This window comes from Coffea arabica, chromosome 5c (genome assembly GCF_036785885.1).
Source record: "Coffea arabica cultivar ET-39 chromosome 5c, Coffea Arabica ET-39 HiFi, whole genome shotgun sequence".
NCBI lineage: Eukaryota > Viridiplantae > Streptophyta > Magnoliopsida > Gentianales > Rubiaceae > Coffea > Coffea arabica.
This window is the reverse complement of record NC_092319.1, coordinates 34,768,036-34,789,263: the sequence shown is the minus strand read 5'-3', so window position 1 is coordinate 34,789,263 and position 21,228 is coordinate 34,768,036. Positions and strand designations below refer to the sequence as shown.

The 21,228-nt window shown below is 35.1% G+C and overlaps 1 protein-coding gene and 1 long non-coding RNA gene across 11 annotated transcripts; both read right to left on the bottom strand.

Annotated features, from left to right (window-relative positions):
- Positions 1-619: 619 nt before the first annotated feature.
- LOC113688797 (uncharacterized) lies at positions 620-1,699 on the bottom strand. Its single transcript, XR_011814824.1, has 2 exons — positions 1,392-1,699; positions 620-1,241 (listed from the first exon to the last, which is right to left on the bottom strand). It is a non-coding gene; the product is annotated as an uncharacterized lncRNA (long non-coding RNA).
- A 5,599-nt stretch (positions 1,700-7,298) lies between these two features.
- On the bottom strand, positions 7,299-19,190 carry LOC113688880 (uncharacterized). 10 transcript variants are annotated; one of them, XR_011815073.1, is made up of 13 exons: positions 18,866-19,190; positions 18,092-18,783; positions 17,569-17,729; positions 15,003-15,063; positions 14,645-14,710; positions 14,476-14,561; positions 13,634-13,697; positions 10,544-10,756; positions 8,656-8,721; positions 8,147-8,226; positions 7,945-8,069; positions 7,742-7,866; positions 7,299-7,662 (listed from the first exon to the last, which is right to left on the bottom strand). XR_011815073.1 is itself a non-coding variant. In XM_072050785.1 (12 exons), exons 1-11 carry the CDS (start codon positions 19,005-19,007, stop codon positions 7,961-7,963), a joined length of 1,740 nt encoding a protein of 579 aa, XP_071906886.1. In that variant the 5' UTR covers positions 19,008-19,190; the 3' UTR covers positions 7,299-7,866; positions 7,945-7,960. The 10 variants fall into 10 exon arrangements, 6 of the variants coding, with proteins under 6 accessions (XP_071906886.1, XP_027062494.1, XP_071906887.1 ...); XR_011815072.1 differs by having other exon boundaries at positions 7,742-7,842; XR_011815074.1 differs by having other exon boundaries at positions 7,742-7,834.
- Positions 19,191-21,228: the final 2,038 nt, after the last annotated feature.

The window sequence follows — 21,228 nt, the reverse complement described above, 5'->3', positions numbered from 1 at the left end:
ATGAAAATTTACATGTCCACGAACCTGATTTGAGTTATACTGTATTAACTACTAACTGACTGAAGGTGTGAACTAGAAAATTATGATAATTATAGAGAGCTCATGGAGTAATGATCTTTTATACATTTTTCCACAAGTGACCTAGGTACTGTTGTGCCTGCCAAAAAGAGAAAAAAAAAAAAAAAAAACCTACGTCCTATTGCATGTAACGTATGCTTAGTGGCTACTAGAAACACGAACCATTATCCATTGGCAGATTTTTGCAACTTATTTACTGGTGTTTTTTTTTTTTTTTAATTGCCAAGGTCTTCAATACACCGTCCGTCTACATGACTCGCAAGAAACTGTTTCCAAAAGGAAAAAAAAAAAAAAGGAAAAGCAAGGAAAAGGGCCTAAGGTAATACAAGATAGAAAAAAAAAAAAAAAGATAGAAAGTATCACTCTTCCAACTTATAAAAAAAAAAAAGCCACCCATGACTAAATAACAGTTAAGAGTTTGATTTAGAAGGGGAAGGATAGGTTAAACGATACGGTAGAGAGAATTTAAGTAAGAAATTCCAAAGTCAAAACCTACTGCTTATATTATAAAAAAATAACTAAAAAAAAAAAAAGAGAATGATTTAGAAGATATCAAGGATTTGATTGATCGGATGGTTGCAAAGTGGACACGGCACACGTTTGAGCCACAGCGCTCTCGAGCACTCTCTACAGTAGGTGTGCCCGCAGGGAATAAAAGCTGCACCTCTATTCCTCACCATGCACACGCAGCACAAGTTATCATTCCCTCCTCTATACCACTTGCCCTTCTTTGAATCCACGCCGTCAACTTCTTCGAATAATCGCATCAACGGCTTCTTATGTTTTCTGGGACCCACTTTACGCAATTGACGCTCGGCAGCTAATAAAGTGGCCAAACTTATACCCCTGGCCTGTATGTTATGGCCCACAGTAGCCATCATGGGCTGTAGCTCCTCCTCCGTTTCGTGTGACTCATGGGCCTGGGCTGCTTCTTCTTCACAAACTGTACTGTCAGAGACCCTTAGATTGATTGAGGATCCACAACAGGCCATCATTTTGATTCTTAGCCTTTGCATCATAGTCTTCCACAGTCTGTTGGGCCTATATTGACCGTCCATTCGTCCTACTTTTGTGTCTTTGAGATGATTTTGCACTTTTTCCCTATTCCTAGTTGAAGAGTTTGATTTCACATTGGCACTATGTATTTTGGAGACGACAAAAAACTGGGAATGTTTGAGAGAATTAAAATTGAAATTAATGAGAGAATTCAAATGTAGGGTGAAAATAGAGAAGACAGAAAGGCACCAACTTATGATTGTATTTAACGCGAAGACATTATCGTTAAGAGATCAACAAATTGAATATATTAATACCTTGGTGCAGATTTCGTGTTGATGATTGAAAAATCCTCCTTGTGTTTCTTGAGAGGAGATGAATCCTTCTGATCTAGAGTGGATGATTACGTTTGCTGCATATAGGCAATATGAGACTATGGAAAATGGTTTCAAACAAGGGAAATAGAATGGAAGAAGGCGGAGGAGGAAGAGAGACTGCCTATGATGTTTGTACTATTTAAAGGGAGAAATTGAATTCCTCAAGAGAAGAAGAAAAGAGAGCGAAGGTCGTTGAAGAATGGGAATCAAAGTTGTCATGTTGGCTCCTTTTCAAGAAATAAAAGTCTCAATAATTGGCTGGGATCCATTTTTTATTGCTTTTGATTGTTTGTTTGCTACAGCTGACATAAAAAGCCAAAAGGTGTCAAGATTTAGGCTGATTCAGTGCATATGAACTTTTTTGACACACATTCAAATAAAGGAACTGTTAGAATATGTGATACTCTAATAAAAATTGTTCATTATAGAAAAGTTTATCGTATCAGTTTTTTTTTTTTCTGCAGCAAGAAATGATGTAAACATTAAAATCATCAATAACGTTTTCGGGGGTTTTTACCTAAAAAAACGTTTAAAAAATTATTTTCTCTCGTGACCATGTCTCAAGTTTTGGGTTGACTTTGTGTACTTTACGTAATAACTGGTGACCATATAGCCGACAAATATTTTTAAAATCTAATCTATTAATCCGGAGTATAATTTCTTTTTGGGCTGACTTGGTGTACTTTCTTTTTTATGGGAAATCAAGCAGAGGAAAGAACATCTAGGAGTATATTGCAAACAGAATAAAGAAAAGCCAAGGGTGTATTTAGAATATATTGTGGGCTTAGTGGATTATACCTTCTCTCTTCATGCACTTACTAAATTTATTTGTTTATAAAAAAAAAAAAGGAAAAATGGAAAATGATTTAAGGTATTTGAAAATGAATAAAGCAGCAGCAGCCACCAATCAAGCATTAACTTTCAAATTTGTAATATTTTCCCTTCAAACCAAAAGCTTTGATTGCATAAGCTTCAGTTTATTTTGTTGGTATGAACTGGCTTATGACTCATGAATCATGAGATAGGGTATGCAACGCTCAATGATTGAGTACGCGTGATCTTGTTGGACTCTTTGTACTGATGATTTGAATTTCGTCTTCCTCAAACACGTTTTCAAGAAAATCCATTGCAAAGTAAAAGATTACATTTCATCAGCATGCTAGTGGAAAAATCTGTCTTGTACTCTTATGCACTGGCAAAAAATATGTTATTAGCTCCGATTTTTTTTTTTTTTTTTTTTGAAAAAAAGCCCAATTGGTTGGTGACTTAAAGTCCAAGGAGTGTGTTTGTTTCACTGATTGGATGAGACAGAATTAATCATCTTTGAACAACTCATTCTAGTTTGAGTAATTCTAGAATTAGTAATCTCGTTGTTATCTAGTGTTTAGTTAGTTTTGGATTAAATCAGTTGTCTTAAGAAAAAGTGAGGTCCTATGTTTTGTTGGAAATCAAATGAGATTATTTGTTTGGATAGAGGATTATTTGTCAAAATTTATTTGTTTATATCATCATTACAATTTTCAACACACCTTTTTATTTTTCCAATTATCTTTTTATCTCACATACATCACATCACAAAAAATGCTATGTTTGATTGAAGATCAAATGAGGTGGAATTACCAATTGGAAAAATCGTTCAAAACGTCCCTCACATTTTGCAAAATAACTTTTTTCGTCCCTTACTTTTAAAAATGTAATTTTACGTCCTTTACAAATTCGCATTAATCAAATTTGGTCCCTACTTAGGTTTTCGACTAGTTTTTTGTCGGAATTCACCACGTGCTTTGCACGTGATCATATTTTAAGGACAAAAAATTCATTTTGATAAATGTGAGGGACGAAACAATTCATTTTGTAAAATGTTAGGGACAAAAATTTTATTTTGTGAAATATGAGGGACTATGAATCAAATTATGTAAAAATTTGATTTGATAATTTTGCCCTTAAAAAATGATCACATGCAACTCACGTGGTGGATTTCGGCCAAAAACTAGTCGAAAAACCTAGGTAGAGACTAAATTTGGTCAATGTGAATTTGTAAGGGACGTAAAATTATACTTTTAAAAGTAAGGGACGAAAAAAGTCATCTTGTAAAATGTAAGAGACGTTTTGAACTATTTTCTCTAACTAATTCATAGATAAAAATATCCTCTTTATGAGACCTATAAATAGACCTAAACTTGACTCATAAAAAGATAGGAGCTCTCGGTTTTGGACATGGGCTAACAACTATGAGACTCATGCATGGGTTGCAAAAATATATTAATTAGGATTCCAAATCTAGCATGGGTTTGGACCGAGCTCACAATTAATAACTAAAAATGTATTTAATAGTTAGCTATAAATTATACGTTGTTATAGCGTATAGGTATTGATTAAGCTATACACATACATAACTTACACATTTATATGAATAAATAAATCAATCCCTGTTTTGACAAGACCAAGCCAAAGAAAACTCAAACTAAAACTCATAATTTATTCAAGTCCACATTTAAGCCCAAGTTTTGCCCATTCAAATAGCACATAAAGCCCGGCCCAAAATTTGTGATTTAATGAGCCGAGCTCAAATAACACTGGACTTGAGAGTGTGTGCGTATATATACAGGTGTAGTCTAATATACCCAACTTTTTTATGAAGTGTCACATAACTAACTACTATGGCCCAATTAATTCAAATTTTAATTTTTCTTTTAATAGTGGCAAATTAGTCCAATACGCAGCCATATTATGAACAGGAGCATATTAATAAAAGATCTAGTTATGTTATTAACAGGGGCAAATTAGTACGGACTTTAGTTACGTTATTAATATTGGCAAATTAGTCCAAAACTTAGTTATGTTATTAGTAGTAGCCAAATAGTCTAAAATTTTGTTTTGTTATTAATAAGGACAAATTAATCCAATATTATAGTGAGAGAGTAAGGTTATATAATTGGTACAATATTGCATTATTATTTTAGTAGGGGTAAATAAGTCTAAATATAGTTATTTCACTCCCATTCATCCCTAGATGGCTCATGCCACTTTCTTCAAAAGATTATTTTATCCCCCATATGAGAGGGTAATTTGGCTAGGTAGGAAGTACAATCCCATGCATTAAAAAGCAATCAAACATACAATGACATGGAATTAGTAATCACATCCGTGTCATCCCATGAATCAAACTGTGTTTGAAAAATAAAGTATGCAATGGTTACTAGATGTTCGTACAAATATTATTTCCCCTCCTTTACCATGTGACTTATCTGATAAAATATTCTGCCTCGTACAAGCATATTTTTGAACTTTTTTTTTTTGAAATAACCTCTAATCATGCTAATTTTGTACATTTTTCAACTATTTCAAATCTCATATGTAGTATATCTAAAAAATTGTTTTTTGGGAAAACCACAAAAATAGTCTCTCCACATATTTTTTTAGTTATTTTAGGTGAAAATGAGATAAAAACAGCCTTTTGGGATAAAATGGTGTATTTTTATATGTGCTCCAAACTGATCATTTTAAAAGTAAGTTACTAAAAAGTTACAAAATTTAAAATATAAGGACACAAAATATATCATTTTAAAAGTAAGAGACTAAAAAAGTACAAAACTCAAACATGAGGGATTGTTTTGGCGATTTTCCCTTTTTTTTTTTTTAAAACATTTCTAGTATTCAAACAGTTATGTGGGTTCAAATTAATTGTAACATTTAAAGATAATAAAGGACTTTTACCTTTTGGAGCAAAGGGTAAAAACCACACCGTTCAGCTACAATTATTTGATTAATTAATCCAATAAATGTATTGACTTATCACAAACAATGTTACTCAAACTTTATATATAGAGGTAATTTGACAAAATTGAAGGATAACACATTGCTTAAACGCAAATGAATGACATTGCAAACTTTCGCTGCTTCCTTTACTTCTCTTTATCGCTCAAACTTTGTTCAAACGTTACGTATAGTTGTAGCTAACAAATCACACTACAATTTGTATGCGACGACTGATGGCTTCCCGGACACTGATACCATTATATAGATTCGCCGTCAATCCAAACACGATGAACATATATCATGTCCTTCGCGTAAATGATTTTTTTCACTGGCTAAGGACGTAGGATGTAGGAAATCAGTTGTAGCTTGCTTTTTGTTCTAAATAAAAGTTTGGGGTCGCGTCCTCCTCCTCCTCCCCCTGGCGTCGCGCGTACAGGGCTTGTCATTAAAAAAAATAACAAAAAGAAGTCCAAATAATTGGCATGCGAATGTGATTGTAAAAAATAGTCATTTATTTTATTGTCTTATTATAAACATATAGAATTAATTTTCCCATTGATTTTTTAGATTGAAAAATGGATGAAATTAATTAGAATATAATTGCTTCTAATTTACTAATTATAAAGAACTAAATATAAAGAATACACACACACACAGTTAGAAAATGGAAATTCTAAAACTTATTTAGGATGGATTATTACAAATAGAAGAGATACAAATTAATTTAGAATCACTATATGTAGAAAAGTAAAAGAAGATAATTCAATTAATATTTGATTTTTTTTTTGGGCAAACACAAACTTCAGAAAAGAAAACTAATTTTCTCAAAAATAAGAATTTCCAAAAAAGCTAATTTAAAAAGAGAAAAGAGAGAAGAAAAAAAATAGCAACATAAATTGAGAAATGAGGTATATGCCAAGAGGATAAATTGTAATTTTTTTCGACACGATAAACCTAAACTTATCTATACTAGGGAAGGGGGGAGGCTTGAATAGGTCCAAGAAGAAATCGGAGGGGATTGAATCACCTACCCGCCCAAACAGTGCACTATACACCCGTTTGGAAAGACATTTAAAGTGACAGGCCACATATAGTGGCAAATGGTGATAGGTCCAGACGGCTGAATCCTTGACCTCCAATTCCACCAAATCTTATGGACTATGATGATGGCCAACAACTCAAATGACCAACAACTCATATATAGTGGCAGGCCGTCAAGATAAGTTGTAATTAATCTCTAAATTTTTTACATTTTGCTTTACTACAACATAAATTGAGAACTGAGGTACACGGCATGAAGATAAATTGTTATTAATCCCTAATTTTTTGACAGTTTTCTTTACTTTAGCATAGTTACTGGTCAAAATTAACTTCTCTCTAAATTTCATGCTTTCATTTTCCGCCTTTTTTCAAGGCTCAATCGTCCGTCCGCATGATGGGGATTTTATTTGGTAACACCATTCAAAGCATTGTATGGTAGTTTACTAGTTTTTGTCTATTTCGAGGGGAACCTCATCCGTCAAAATCTTAGACCATGCCTATGATTGTTAGATTATTTGGTTCTTATTGTTGAATTGTTCGTGGTCCAGTGCCGTTAATGTGATTGGCGATATTTCTTGCCGGTCTTCAAGTACAGTAACATGATGCCCACTTGGAAAGCCCTCTGCAATTTCTACAATCATTTGCCTTTTCGGCCTCATATCTGTATTTCTACAAATATTCACTTGCACCTGCAAGAGGCAGCTATACCTGGAAGATCTTTCTCATATGCCATTGGATAAATTCTTCTACAGGATGAGATGGGAATTCCGCTAGTAACCTAGAATTGACAAGGATTCTGATAATAATCCAATGGCAACTAGAAAGAAAAATGTATGTATTTAGCGTATCCAATGATTCACCAGCAGGCTACTCTGCAAAACCTTGTACTCTTCTCCATGGATTGCTCCATCTAGTACATCAAGTCCAACTGCTACTCTGAGGTTGAGCTATTAATATTCTTCCTCAATTTGAAATTATCCTCTGCATCTTCCCCCCCCCCCCCCCAAAACAAAAAATAAAATAAAATAAAATCTTCATCTTCCCCTCTTTCCGTGTAGCATCCCATCATGTCTCATTGATGATCTCATTGATTACATGAATTGAACCCTCCAAAATCCCCTAGTGAGGCATCGTGCAATCAATTTCATCACCACAGATGCCATATTCCCATCAGTAGACAGATTTAATAGTAGAATCCATGCTGGCACATCACTTTTAGTTCCAATCGGTCCTCCATCCTCTTCCAATCTCAACAAACTGTAGATTAATTCTTCCCCTCCAACGTCAACAACAGTGGTGAATAGCAGTTGATGCAGCCATAAGCCTCAAACATTATTAATGCACCCAATGGAGTCTGACCGTTTCAGACATTTATCCGGCACCTGAGTTGTGTCATGTTGAAACAGGTGCTCTGGGATTGGGAGAACAGTCTGTGTTAACATAGCTGAACAGGGCCTGGGAAGTTTAAAAAAGAAACTTCAGGGACTAACCTGGGACTTGACAAATTGTCTTGAGTTATTATTTTTGCTTTTTGCCTCACCAAGAAATAGAGAAGTGCTAGCTTTGGCCACTAAGAATGACGACTATAAATCTATGGTTAACCACATAATCAGGCCTATGCAATTCATAAACATAGGTCAAAGCGCATAGAAATGTACAAAGTATACCTTTATTAACAGAAGATAACAAGTACCTGTCATATCCATGTTTTACCGTATTTGCAACATCAAATGGCGATAACTGCGCCCCCTTACACTTCTTTGCCAAAGGTACTCAACAGATTCCTTAAAATTCATTTGTAGCCGCTGCTGAACAAGCCTGCAAATTACTAGTAAGGTATGAAATGCTTTCTTGCTGCTTCAAAAGTTGTTGCAAGAGACACAACCACCTCTTACCATCTCACAAGGCATCTCTGGATACCACGTGTTATGGGGCGAATGAATGAAGGGTCACGTTGGGCATAAAGCAAACCAACCTAGGAAAGAAAATAAACCTGTAAACTGAGAGAGAGAGAGAAAGAGACGAGACCATATTTTTGTAGCTGCCTAAATCCTTTGACTAATCAATTTAATCAGCTTCAAATTTGAGATATACCGTCAAACAATGAGAGAATATAAATTGAGGGTTATATTGCAATAGATAAAATTATAATAGCACAACTACCAATTAATTTCCAAATATTAATAAATGCCTAATGAATTCTGAATTGAAGAGGCCTAGATAAATAGTTGAATGGAAGCAAGATAGGTGAACAAATCAATAGGGAAGATAACATGGCAAATGCTCTTTGGTAATGAAAAAATGAACATACCAATAAGCAATCCCACGTTCTTCACAAAGAAGAAATTTATGAAGAAATGAACATTACCCAAAAAAAAAAAAAGATTGAACATCAAATAAGTACCTCTAGCAAGGCAACAGCTGAAGGATCATCCAAGATCTCCAGACTACAGTCAGCTAGATAGTTAACCTGCAGTACATGGCAGCAAAGCAAAAGTGTTGGAAAGTCTAAAGATGAGACAGAAAACTTCTGAGCTAGGGCAATGGTCTTCGATGAATTTCACACTATGAATGTGTGCTTTTGGAAGAAATCCACTGGCATATGTACATGGTAAACATTTAATGAAGGAAATGTCACATCAAACGTCTTCAGTCAAATGCTTACAAATTTCAGGACCAACAAAACATTTATTAAGGGGAGGAAAACACATAGCAAAATTGGAAGGCAATGTTGTTGAGACTGGAAGACAACATTTGTCATAGCAAACTGGGAACATACCAGGTTACTCATACTGATCCAGATTTTTTACTAGTACCAATTCATGCAACAAAATTGGTGAATTCAAGGTTTCTCTTGCTGAATTTCGGTACCAGTGATGCATCAATGGATACTAGTTAAGAAGCTCAAAGGGTAGAAGTCTGTATATGCTTACTTCAGCATATAAGGTGGACCTTCTGCATCAATTTCTGATGCAACTGAATAAAGACCTTTGGGAGAATCCTAGTTGGGCTTTATCCAGGGATCAATGGCTATGTACAAGTCCAAAAATCTTATAGTTAGCCAGAGACCAGAGTCAGAAAACTAAATGCATTCAGTGAGAAGGTTCAACTATGTTCTTTAGTCATGCCATTTAGTGAGAAGGTTCAACTATATTCTTTAGTCATGCCATGTAACTCTCGGGTTTGACTTTTTGACTCTGAATTACAAACACATGCAATTACACAATTGTCCAAAAAATTTATCTTTTTTGGAACGTCAACAAATAGCCAAATTGGAAGATAACATTTGTTTACTTAACAGTAAAGACAACATATGGCTGCATACAATCTTCCACTACAAAGTTGTAATAGAGTACACTTATAGGGGCTAAGGAAGTCAACTACTACAGGTAGAAATTTAGTGAGAATGAATGACACATGGAGTCAAATGATGACCAAGTTCCCGGGAGGCGCCCAGGGTGACTTTACATATTTTACTCTCTTCTAAGTATTCTAGAGATAAAATGCTTATTCTTCGTCTCACCCTTGATTTCAGCTTTTTATCCTAGCAGTACACCTACAAAACTGATCTCATCTTTTACATCTCTTTCAGATTTTTTACATCTTCTACTCAAGAAAATTCTCATTGCTCTTTCGAGGTAACACTCATGCTCCTAAAGAACATAAATTCATCCTACATTTATGTCACTTCAGACACATTACCTGGACATGTGGATATAAAAGGTAAACAGACATTTAGTAACTGGTACCTGATAGGTTAACTGAAGGCCACAAAGTTTGTTTATTTACTCTTTTATCATTTCATAAAACAATTAGTCAAAACATACTCTGATCTCTATTATTGCATTTGGAAATGCTTTACAGAACTGATGCATTTATCTGATTCAATACATTACTCTCTGAACAAAAGCAATGCCCTGCTAGAAACAGCATTCATAATTCACCATCATATCAGAATAAAAACCATGCCATCACGCATTCAAGAAAAATCTGCTTAGACAAGTGAAAATTGGCTTGTTTCTGAACTTAATGCAACTTGAATAAAGAAAATATAATTCCTTACACTTTAAGTATCTATACTTTTGATTATTGAATCAAGGAATCCGTCAAGTGGAGAATACAAGTTGTAGAACCTCATGGCAAAAATTCACTCATTCTTGTTTTTCAACTTGACTAGTTAAATGGAAAAAGGGACAAGAAACTTAGTAAAAAAAAGAATCATGAGAACAATATCATAATAACTGGCAGTTAAAAAAAATTGTAAGTTGTTAAGAGAAATATGAAAGGAGTACCCCAAATTCTGTGTTGACTAGAGATTGAACAAAGTCCAGCAGTTGAATCTTAGCCCACTGGTGGCATATGGAAGGATCGTCTGTATGTGGAGGATGTCTCCAGGGAGCACCAAACCGCAATCTGTCTTTTGAAACCTTTCCACTTTGTGCATCCAATGCAAACTTTTGCAAGTGAAGAAGTGCTTTTTCCATCGCAGGATCAACTACAGTTAACTAAAGGAGAAGAAAGAATGTAATGAACAGTTTAGATCAAAAGTTATCTACAGCACAAATATGTGTACTAACGTCAACTTTATTTACATCAAGGATTTTCTGGTTTCTAGTGCTTGTGGAGGAAATATTATTTCATTGCTTCATGAGGTGGTCTAATTAGCACCAGAAAATAAAAATTGCAAAACTTGTGCACTTTCATTACATTGCTATTGATTTGAGGACTATGATTTCTTGGTCCTCCTAGCATGATCTCTGTTTTGCTAAAAATTTGAGCACAGAATGTTTCATTTTGCACAAGTGACTGCATTCAGGATGTCCACTATGCAAATGACAAGTTGAAGGTGTTTGAAAGTCGAAAGGATACAAAACTTATAATTGGCAATTTAACCAAAAATATCTCCTGAAGATGTATCTTACATACTACTTTTTGTTGTCTAATTACTTTTCTGATCTGAGGTTTTGCTTCATTAGTGGTTCTTCAGGTAAGTTCTACTTGTGACAGGCTTCTCCCTTATAATAAGGCAGGTTGCTGTGTTGAACATATATTATCAAAGCACCTATACATAGAAAGCTAGCAAGATGTGCACTAACACAAGTTTCTAATATAAGAAGAGAATTTGTGTCTTTTGAACTTCCAATTATATAAATGGTTTGCCCTTATTATAGATAGCTCTATGTACTTAATCAACATTACTGAAGTTCAAACAGGTGATAAGTTCTCGAACATGCGTATCACAGGTACTCTTCGCCTAGTTTTAGAAGAGAGAGTTACTTTCATTATGAGTTTGGTTTATACCAAATTGTCTCTCTTAAATTGTCTATCACAGTTATAGCAGTTGAACGTATTTTTTTTTTTATTCTTCTGCAGTATGCACCTTTTAAGAAAGGATCACACATATTAGGAAAATATTCATTTTTAGTATCATCATCACAAAATCTAGTTCTTGCTTCGAGAATATCCAGAAAAAGCAATTCCTTGTCTAGGGCTTGAAAATTTTTATGCTTATTGTTTAGATTCTTTCTTTTTTGCTTGTTCATGTAAAGCCAATGGTAGTCAAATTCATTAGAGGAAGATTTTTCAAGTCTATATAGAGATATCTTTCTTTTTGTCACTTCACCGTGTTCATTTGGTCACGAGTCAAGACTCAACAACACCATCAAACTGCATAGTCCCCTCAGATGTAATGCAAATGAAATACAGAAATTCAAAGTAAAAGCTGATATGGCAGGTTCATGTTGAATTGGATTATTAACTTAAAGAATAATTTGTACCACCACAAAAATAATGTAGCTGAGCTGTAAAGACATGACAGAGCTAATGCCATGGGTTCTGATTGCAAATAAGTGACAGTTGTGAAGCGATTAATATCAGCACAAAAGATTAAAACTTTATTATCACATTATCTTGATGCCATACGGCACAAACATCAAATGTAACACACTTCAATTAATTCTCTGTTAATTTGGATTCAATAGGACAGCAATTTAACTTCATTTTGTTAAGCAAGACCATGCTGATATATGGAGCAATTCTTCAGTTTAACTTTAGGATGTAAGGCTGAAATTTGAATATTGAGTGTTGCAAGTACAGGAATAAAATGATAACATAAAGACCACACACAGTAAACTCAAAAATCACTCCTTAGAAGCAATGGTTCTGACCAGTCCGAAAATCTGATGTTCTTACAGCCAAATTGGCCTTATAAGGTGGAGAGGTACAGGCCACTTGTTCATGTTACCTCTTGTTCCTGAATCATATTGGATTGACTACTCAACAGAAATAGCTTTAGTTAAAGTATATTTGACTAGGACAGTCATAATTATCTTGCAGTAGCAAATTTGAATTACTACTTCGGGCTTGGGCATTAGTTTTAGCTAAGGTCCCCTTCCTAGGGTTAAAGAGATTAGACTAAAACCTCTTATTAGGAGTGTATAGGATTCAAGTTGTCCCCTAGAAGTTTAAATGTGCAAACCCATTTTGAAAAGTTTGATGCTTACATTACACCGTCACATTACTTGGGTGAATCCAATGCAGGAAATCATTCTACTAAATTGGAAGGTAATAAAGGCATGGAACTCACTAAACTATCATTGAGGACTAAGGAACTTGACAAGATAATGGTTATAACTAAAAGTGCTAATTCTTTCCACAAAAATTCTGGTTTTGAGAATCAAATACATTTTCCTCTTCTTTGATTTCATCTCATAGACGCAGGAATTTGTGCTTGCCACCTGTTATTTTTCATATAAAAAAATATTTGATAATAGATCAAATTTTCAATCTTTATCCAGCATGTGATGTTGTGTTACAGGAAGGAACAGAGAGGAGAGAAGGACGAAAGAGGAGAAACATTTATGTAGACTAGATCATCCCCAAAAATCAAACAAGAAAAGAAATGTCCTTACATAGCAAAACTACACTATGTCTGTTGGCAACTCAAAAGATATCCTTAGTCTCTCAGAATCTTGCATTGTATCAAAACAATTTGCTTCTCCTATGACCACATTTGTTTAAACAAGCATGATTAACCAATAAGGAGGAACCACCCACATATATAGTGATCAATTTTCTTATGCCTAACATAATTTCCATAGAAGACTTTTCCTTTTAAGATTTTGTCAGAAGTTCATTTCTCTAGCAGTCTACTCTTAACTCCTAAAGGAAATGAGGTAATGCAAAAGCACGGACAAAGAACAATGTTGAGCAACTCAAATTAAGTGTACTTAGGCGCATAAGGCTATCAATGTTTGGAATTAGTTTTATTTCCAAAACACGTACAGAAAAATCATCAAAGCAACTTGGCTCCAAATTGCTAGCAGCTTTATGTAGCAGAACTTCAAATACCATACAAAGCAGTAGCTAATCAAGGAACTTACTTGCAGATATGCCAAGTATGCATCCACAATGTCTTCAAAGGTGCTACCTTTCTCATCCGTGACCCTACAGTAGGAAAATGAGCAGAAAAATTAACAAAAAAATAAAACAACTATACTCTTGTTAAACAGGGGGAGAGAGAGCCTGGGGGGGGGGGGGGGGGAAGATACACTGGGAGAGGCTTTTTACTGGATAACCAACAAAGTTTATGGTAAACATCAAAATGTGAACATTTCTAACATACTCATATGGAGCTCCAATGTCTACTTTCAGCCTCTCATGCATCAACCAGGGAAAAGAACTTTCATTTGATACTAAATAATTAAATGCCATAATTTGTTTTTCTGTCTGACACATGCTATATTGCCATGGAAAGGTGACCGGGTAAAAAAGAGATATGCTCAAGTCAGACATATCAAACTAAATTAAGTACATAATACTATTGCAAGTTCTACATGAGTTTTTAGATCTACTAAAATAGGAACAGTTTTGAAGTCATTGTGACTGAAAGAAACATAATCATCCCACAAGGAATAGTGTTTAGAATTAATGTGAGAAAAAAATTAACACTTTGTCCTACAATATAGCTGTTTCAGTTAGATAGGTGATAGCTTATTGATGTACATCAAGATCTCATTTAGATTGAGGGATTTATTTCTTATGAACTACCGTGTTGTTAACATATCTACAGAGTACCAAATGATTAATACAAATAAAAGTAGAATATTGACAAACAATAAGTAAACAATTAAATAGAAAACGCTCCACAAAATCCATGAATCCAATATCACCGATTTCATATCATGAAACATGCAATATTACATGCATTACTATTGCTACTTACTTATTGTAATAGTTACTAAGCTTGAGTGCATAAACCTCAAAAAGGTGCCGCGAACTTGGCCCTAGGGTCTCAACAATTAAATTCCACTGCAATTTCAACAAGTGCACAACATTGTCAGAGCAACTAAAAACTCATGTTGAAGAAATACTAATAGTCATCACGATCATACCTCAGCTTGAGTAAAGTAATCATCAACCATGTGCATATTGGCTTCTGCTGGAGTCCACCCAAATGTCTGCATTTTTCTTATAAACTCAATCACCCAGACTCATAATCATTGGTGAACACCACAAATCACTTTAACTATCATATTCAGAATATATTCGAAAAATTCACAGCCTAAGTACAGACGATCGATCACTGGGTAAACTGCAAAGAACTGCATCTGATTTCCAACTATAACTACCAACAGTCTGTTCATTGATATGGACATTTTTATACATACATATTTACAAGAAAAAAGATTCTAACAATATTCAGGACCATCAAATACACATGCAGGTACACACAAAGAGAGTTCCTGTTACCTCACGAGAGATGAAAATATCTGGAAATCCATAATCAATAAAAGCTTGGTAAGAGTAGTAGCTGCAAGCACATATCACGTGTTCTTAGTTTTATTAATCAATTGAAGAATATATAAAAGAGAAAAGGAAATTTTGTGTATGAAAAAGTAGCTAAAATTTGGATTCATTCAAATAAAGGGGAAAGTTAGCATTAGGCATAAAAAGGCTGGGAAGCTTCATTAGGGCCTGTTGACACCTTTTGCCTATTATTACAAAAAGGTCCATTTACACCAAGGATTTCTCAAATTATGAAAATGGAAGCTTGAATAGACCATCAAAAAGTAAAGCAAGAGCATTGAAGATTTGTCAGACTATGAACCACCAAAGAACCTGTCAAATTTGCCCAGGGATTAGTCTAAGCATGCAATGATACAGTTGGACCTTTATTAACTTTAGTACTTGATCAAAGGGATCCGCAAGAATTTAATCTTATTGTTGCTGGCTATAAAGCAGAATGGGAAACTGTCAAGCAATGCTTAGGAATGTGCAAGATCTAGCACAGAAGCTAAATCACTGCCATTTCAATCAAATTCATTTATCCGTCAACAAATTATTTCTAATTGTAAAAAGTTTAAACGGTTTCATTTTTTCCAAATTAGACATGTAAATAAGCTATTGTCACACAAAACATGAAACTTCTAAACTTTTAGGAAGCGTAATTCTCCAAAAAGAATGTAAATGTTGGATGGAAAGGTTTAAGATATAATTATGAAAAATTTTATGCTTCTATACTACTCTTTGATCAAGCAAGAAACGGATGATTTTGAGGGGTTGGACTCGTGAATCACACACTGCTAATGACATGTGAAAAAGGGATGGGCTGGCAGCACTACCAAATTCTACTTCTAACTTCTGATTCTCCTACCAATCTTAAAACTTCTAATCTTCTCTAGAGTTATTTAGTTACAGGATTTCTGAAAATCCACACAATCAGCATTATGCAATATTCATAACTACAAAGGGACTATCACCACTAAAAGAAGTATAAGATGTACAAAACTTTAAGAAATTACTCAAATTACAAAAAATTCCACTGAATTGATCAAATTCTACCAGTTAATTAAATAAAACAGAGTCAAATAATGGTATCTTAAATACAGAACAAATTGAACAGTGAGATTGAAAATTCTAGAACTTCACAACAGAATGATCACTAACTTCCTCTCGGGGGATGTGGACCTACTTTAACAAGCCTATATTTTAGCCTGTCCTGCTATGATAGGTAATCTAACATGGGTATAGTTTCACATTCTTGAATAACTAGATGTCACACTCTTTCAGCTTTGGGTTGTGAAAAAAATGCAACTACTTTCTTTTAATAAAAAATTTACTTATAAAAGTTCATACTTCATACAGAAGAAAAGCTAACAGATTTACAATTCCGAATCTCTCTTTAAGTTAAATTAGCAATCAAAAGTTGTAAATATTTCTAATTTTTTTTTAAAAAAATTTTTAGTGTAAACGGGAGGGCTCGAACCCGGCACCACTCACTTAGACTCCCTCCCCCAAACCACCCAACCCATCCCCCCCCCCCCAAGGTAAATATTCTAAATTCTATTAAATAAAAAGTTATTAAAAAACTGTTTCTTAACTCTATAACCATCAATGTCCAAAATCCATGTTGGAACTGAACACATTTATTAAATGCATTTGAGTTTTCACTTTCTAGTCTTGTAGCCATTCCTTTTTCTTGTACTATACCTGGCAGCACTCTAAGAGTGTTATAATGAAATAGAGTAAAAGGACTAGGAAAACATCAAGGTATGCATATCTGCTGTCATCAACATTCCACTTCAAAAATCACTAAATTGGCACAATTAGTATGTTTGCTCCTATAAGTTATCAACTGCACAATTGAAGTAAAATAAAGAATATTTGATGACTTGTAGTTTTAAGTGAAAAAAATTTGATGATGCCATTTTAGTAGTTGTACAGACCAAGACCGCAATTGATGATCCAGAAATCCTGTGTTATCTCCTAATTCTGGTGCTCTGACATCCAGAGAAGTAAGATTATAACTGAACTATCTATCGGCAGGGGAAAAGAAAACTTTTAACAATCTACAGTAAGCTGGTATCACATGTTGTCCATAAGGGACTAAAGCAGACCCAGCACATAAGCGTCCCGCAAACTAGGAAGGGCTAAGTGGGCTTGGCATTAGTCCTGGACATCGAGTGGCTTTATGAATTTTCAAACCAATAACTCCCTAGGTCAGGAAAAAAGCAAACTTACCTTGTGACAAGGCATATCTTGTTCTTGACAAACTCCAAATAAAGTCATGAAGAATCAGGACATAGAATCTTGCACTTGACAAAAGCAATGAATTTGTAGCTTATAACGTTGAACATATGATAAAAAGGAACTCAAAAACCTGATGTGCGACTATGAGGTGCAGGCTTGCTAACTCAATGTGCAAATAGAAATGACAACTCAGTTAGGAAAACAACAGGAGTAGAAAGCATGCACAGGACAAACAAATAGCCACCCTTCTCAACCAGTAATGTTGGGGAATGATTGAAACTATTACCTATCTGACGTCACAAGAATCACAGGAAGACATCTCTCATTCACACACAGAGCTATAGTCCTCCATATAAAGCTGTCATGATACATGGATGCATTCACAGTAGTATCATCTGTCAAAACTGCATTCTTTAGGACATCAATGTTGTTTATCACCAGCTTTGGCTACAATTAATAAAATAAAACCAAGTAAGAAAAATGAATGACTACCAATTTTGACAAAAAAAATACCTATAAAATAACTCCCACAAAAAAGGTAATGGATAAGAGCCATTATAGTGGACGCATCTTACAAGCATTTTGAACTTCTCAAATTTCAAATATAAAACACAAACATTAAATATCTTCTATTAACTAATTAGCAGTTTCATAGACTCGCTAACATTCATGAATACCATCCACTACCTACAGCATTCTATTACAATTTCCTATTCCCAATTTTCTTTTCTTCGTGGCAAATTCTTTCAAGAAACTGATCAGGAGAAGCAAAACAGAAAATAAGGAAATGCATTCTACTTGGAAGTTACCTGAAAGTAACCTACTTCAGCAGCAGAAGACAATAATTCAAGCAATAAACAAGGCCAATCAGTTGCTGAATGGGCTAAAGGCCTTGAAAAGCCACCTGTCTCATTTAAATGCTTAATAGCATTAGCTCTCCACCCTTGCTGCACTTTTATAACCTCCTTAGCCAATTCCAATGCAGCCATTGCTTCCCTATAATACGAATCCTCCATCAAACTCACATCCCCCCCAAAACTCTCTTTGGCATTTAATCGAACAGATAGCTGAAAAACAGCCCTATCCCACAAATTCAATAAACTAGACAAAGAACTAGCAGCAGCAACTGCAGATACCTTCCTTTTACTCCTCTCAGAATCATCCCTTTTCACGACGTCCCTTTTTGAGTTAATTCTTAAACTATTAATGACATTCAACCCACAAATCCTTTCAATTGCTGTAGTGGGATTATGCCATTTGTTAATAGTAGTAAATATTTGATGCGAACTAATTTTACCCAGCTTTATACCCCTTATAACCATGGACTCAAGGCTTTCTTCAAGCTGATTTCTGAGAGACAAAAGAGCCGGCTGCGGCTGACAATTTGACCATGATGCCCATGGAAATGAACAACCATACTTTGGGTGCTGATCTTTAATATTCTCTGCAAAGTCCACATACCCTGTTACATGAGGTCCAGTATTCCAATCATCCAGCAAACCTGCTCCCCAAAAAAAAACCATTAAATACCAACTGTGATGAAAAATAAGAGTTGAAGGTAGTGAGAGCATATTTTCTCGTACGTTCAAGGATGAGGGTGGTTTTGCCAACGCCACGAGGACCGTGGAGAATGAGGGGTTGTGGCACGCGGTGATGTTGGGCGTGGTTGTTGAGGATGGTCTCCAGTAGTGGCCTTGGGATGATTCTCCATGCTCTTTGTACCATTTTGCAGAAGTTTTGCTGGCTGCTGGGAGAAGCCGGCGCTCGAGTACAATGGACTGGCTAACAGTGATAGTGACCAGGGACTAACTATTATTCCGACTCTGGGTAATTTGAAGTTATGGCTGCTTGGAAGTTGGATCCAGCGCCACTAAGCGGGCGATATTATTGTCGCTGGTGATGTGAGGTAATTTGATGTTGGTGATGTTAATCAATTTCATAGTAATTTGAATTAATTCCATTTTTTCCCCTCAAATCATACGCAAAATTTCACTTCGGTTCTTAAACTTCAAAATGAGACATTTAAATCCCTAAATTACAAAATCTGTTCGACTTAAGTAAGTTAGGTGACAAAAACTAGAAATCTAATGATTTATTGGGGACGTGCGTAATACACGTTTCACTAGTGTAGTTATGTTAGTGTTGTAAATAAAAAAGACAACGACATAAATATAATTTTACTTTTTTCCCCTTCTTCATCTTTCCTTTTTCTTTTGCCCTTTTTCCCATTCTTCTTCTTCCCTTCCACCCACAAACCACCGCAACAAAGTTGATTACATAAGCTATGCTCAAAATAGTTTATCTCTAACTACTGAGTTGACTGTACGGTTGTAATTGAACCGAACTGCTAGACCAAGTTGCTTGTGCATTACTTGCAAGCAGTTTGGTCAAAAACTCGACTCGAACGCGGATTGATTGAATTCGAGTAACTCGATATGAACAAACAAGTCGAGTTCGAGTATCCAATAGCATGACTCGAAAGCTCGTTGAGCCTTGTCGAGTTTTTAAATTTTAAATTTTAATATATTATTATTATGAAATTACCCTTGTGCCCACAAGAATGGTTGAATTTATGAAATGTTTTAGGTTGTATGAAATTTTTTTGAAGGGCGATAATGTCTTTTCGTTTAAAATTTGTTAAGAAAAATAAAATCCCCAAATCTTCTTAACTTGAGCTCGATAAGGCTCATTTTAACTCGAACCCATGTGAGTCGAGTTTGAGTTCTATGAGCAATGTATCGAACTCGAGCTCGAGCTCCAGTAATGCTACTCGTTCGAGTATCTTTCTTGTAAATCGAGTCGAACTGAAGTATGACGATATTCGGGTTCCATTCGATTCAATTACATCCCTAGTTGCTTACGAAATTTTCAAACCGTGATAATCATCCTACAGTCAAATTCACTCTGAAATTGGATCTTTTGCATTTATATTTGTTTCCTGAATTCCAAATTCAAACTTCCCTTTTCTTAACTGAATAGATCAATTCAAGCTTCCCTTTTCTACCACCAAGTTACCTTCCAAATAGATAAATACCATTAAATTGCCACTATCTCACTAAACAACCACATCCATGTCTTGTGCAGTTGTGCGGACGCGACCCATTTCTTGGTAGGCTTGTTTATTGCAGCCCGAGTGATGAGGGGAAGGGGAAGCTGCGGAAGCCGGAGGAAATGGGAGAGGTGCTGAGGCTTAAACAACCACAGCCCACTAGAATTGCAATCTATTTCTTCCCCCCATTTCACTAATTGCACTCCCACAGAATCTAAATCAAGAGTCTAACTCTGCCAAATCGGGATCCTACAAAATCCAAGCTAAAAGAAATCTGTACAGAAGCATCTTAATTAAGGTAATGAATAATCCACCAAAGTTAGATTTGAAAAGGGAAAAACAAGAGAATTCTATTACTAACTAGATGATGACAGCAATGCTCTATTATTGGAAGATTGAAGTGCTGTTCAATTGGGACATTATTGAAATTAATATTGCCCTCTCTGCTGCCATTACCGTTCCAACCAAAAAGGATTTTTTTTTTCTGAAACGATAGGAATATATTGATCAAAACATAACTATACACTTGTAGAGCAACGGCTCCAAGAAACTTTACAAAGGTGTTAGACACCTTGAGGATTGTTCCATTTCTCATCAACATATATGCCTACAGCATAAGTACTCACAGATTTACTTATATTGTCAATTGTTATATCTAAACAAAATGAGCATTTTTGAAACAAAGAGCCTAAGTTGGCGATGTCATCTATCATAGTTGCCAGTCTAATGTCTTTAGTTTTCCTTGACATCAACGATGACAGAAGCTGCTTGTGGGGGATATGAACCTTCAGTTCTGGCCAATTCTTTCCTCTAGCCTTAATTAAAGCTAACCTTACTGTCTCAGCTAAGTCCAATATTGAAATGTTTGTACCTTTGTCCCTCATGGCCCAAGCTGTC

Bases quoted from the DNA above. Each gene is read 5' to 3' on its own strand.
- LOC113688880 (XM_072050785.1), bottom strand. From the start codon at position 19,007: ATGGTACAAAGAGCATGGAGAATCATCCCAAGGCCACTACTGGAGACC. The intron at 14,562-14,644 runs GTATGATCGTGA...TTGAAATTGCAG, and splicing joins ATTACTTTACTCAAGCTGAG to TGGAATTTAATTGTTGAGAC. The intron at 10,757-13,633 runs GTAAGTTCCTTG...CTTCTCCTTTAG, and splicing joins CATACTTGGCATATCTGCAA to TTAACTGTAGTTGATCCTGC.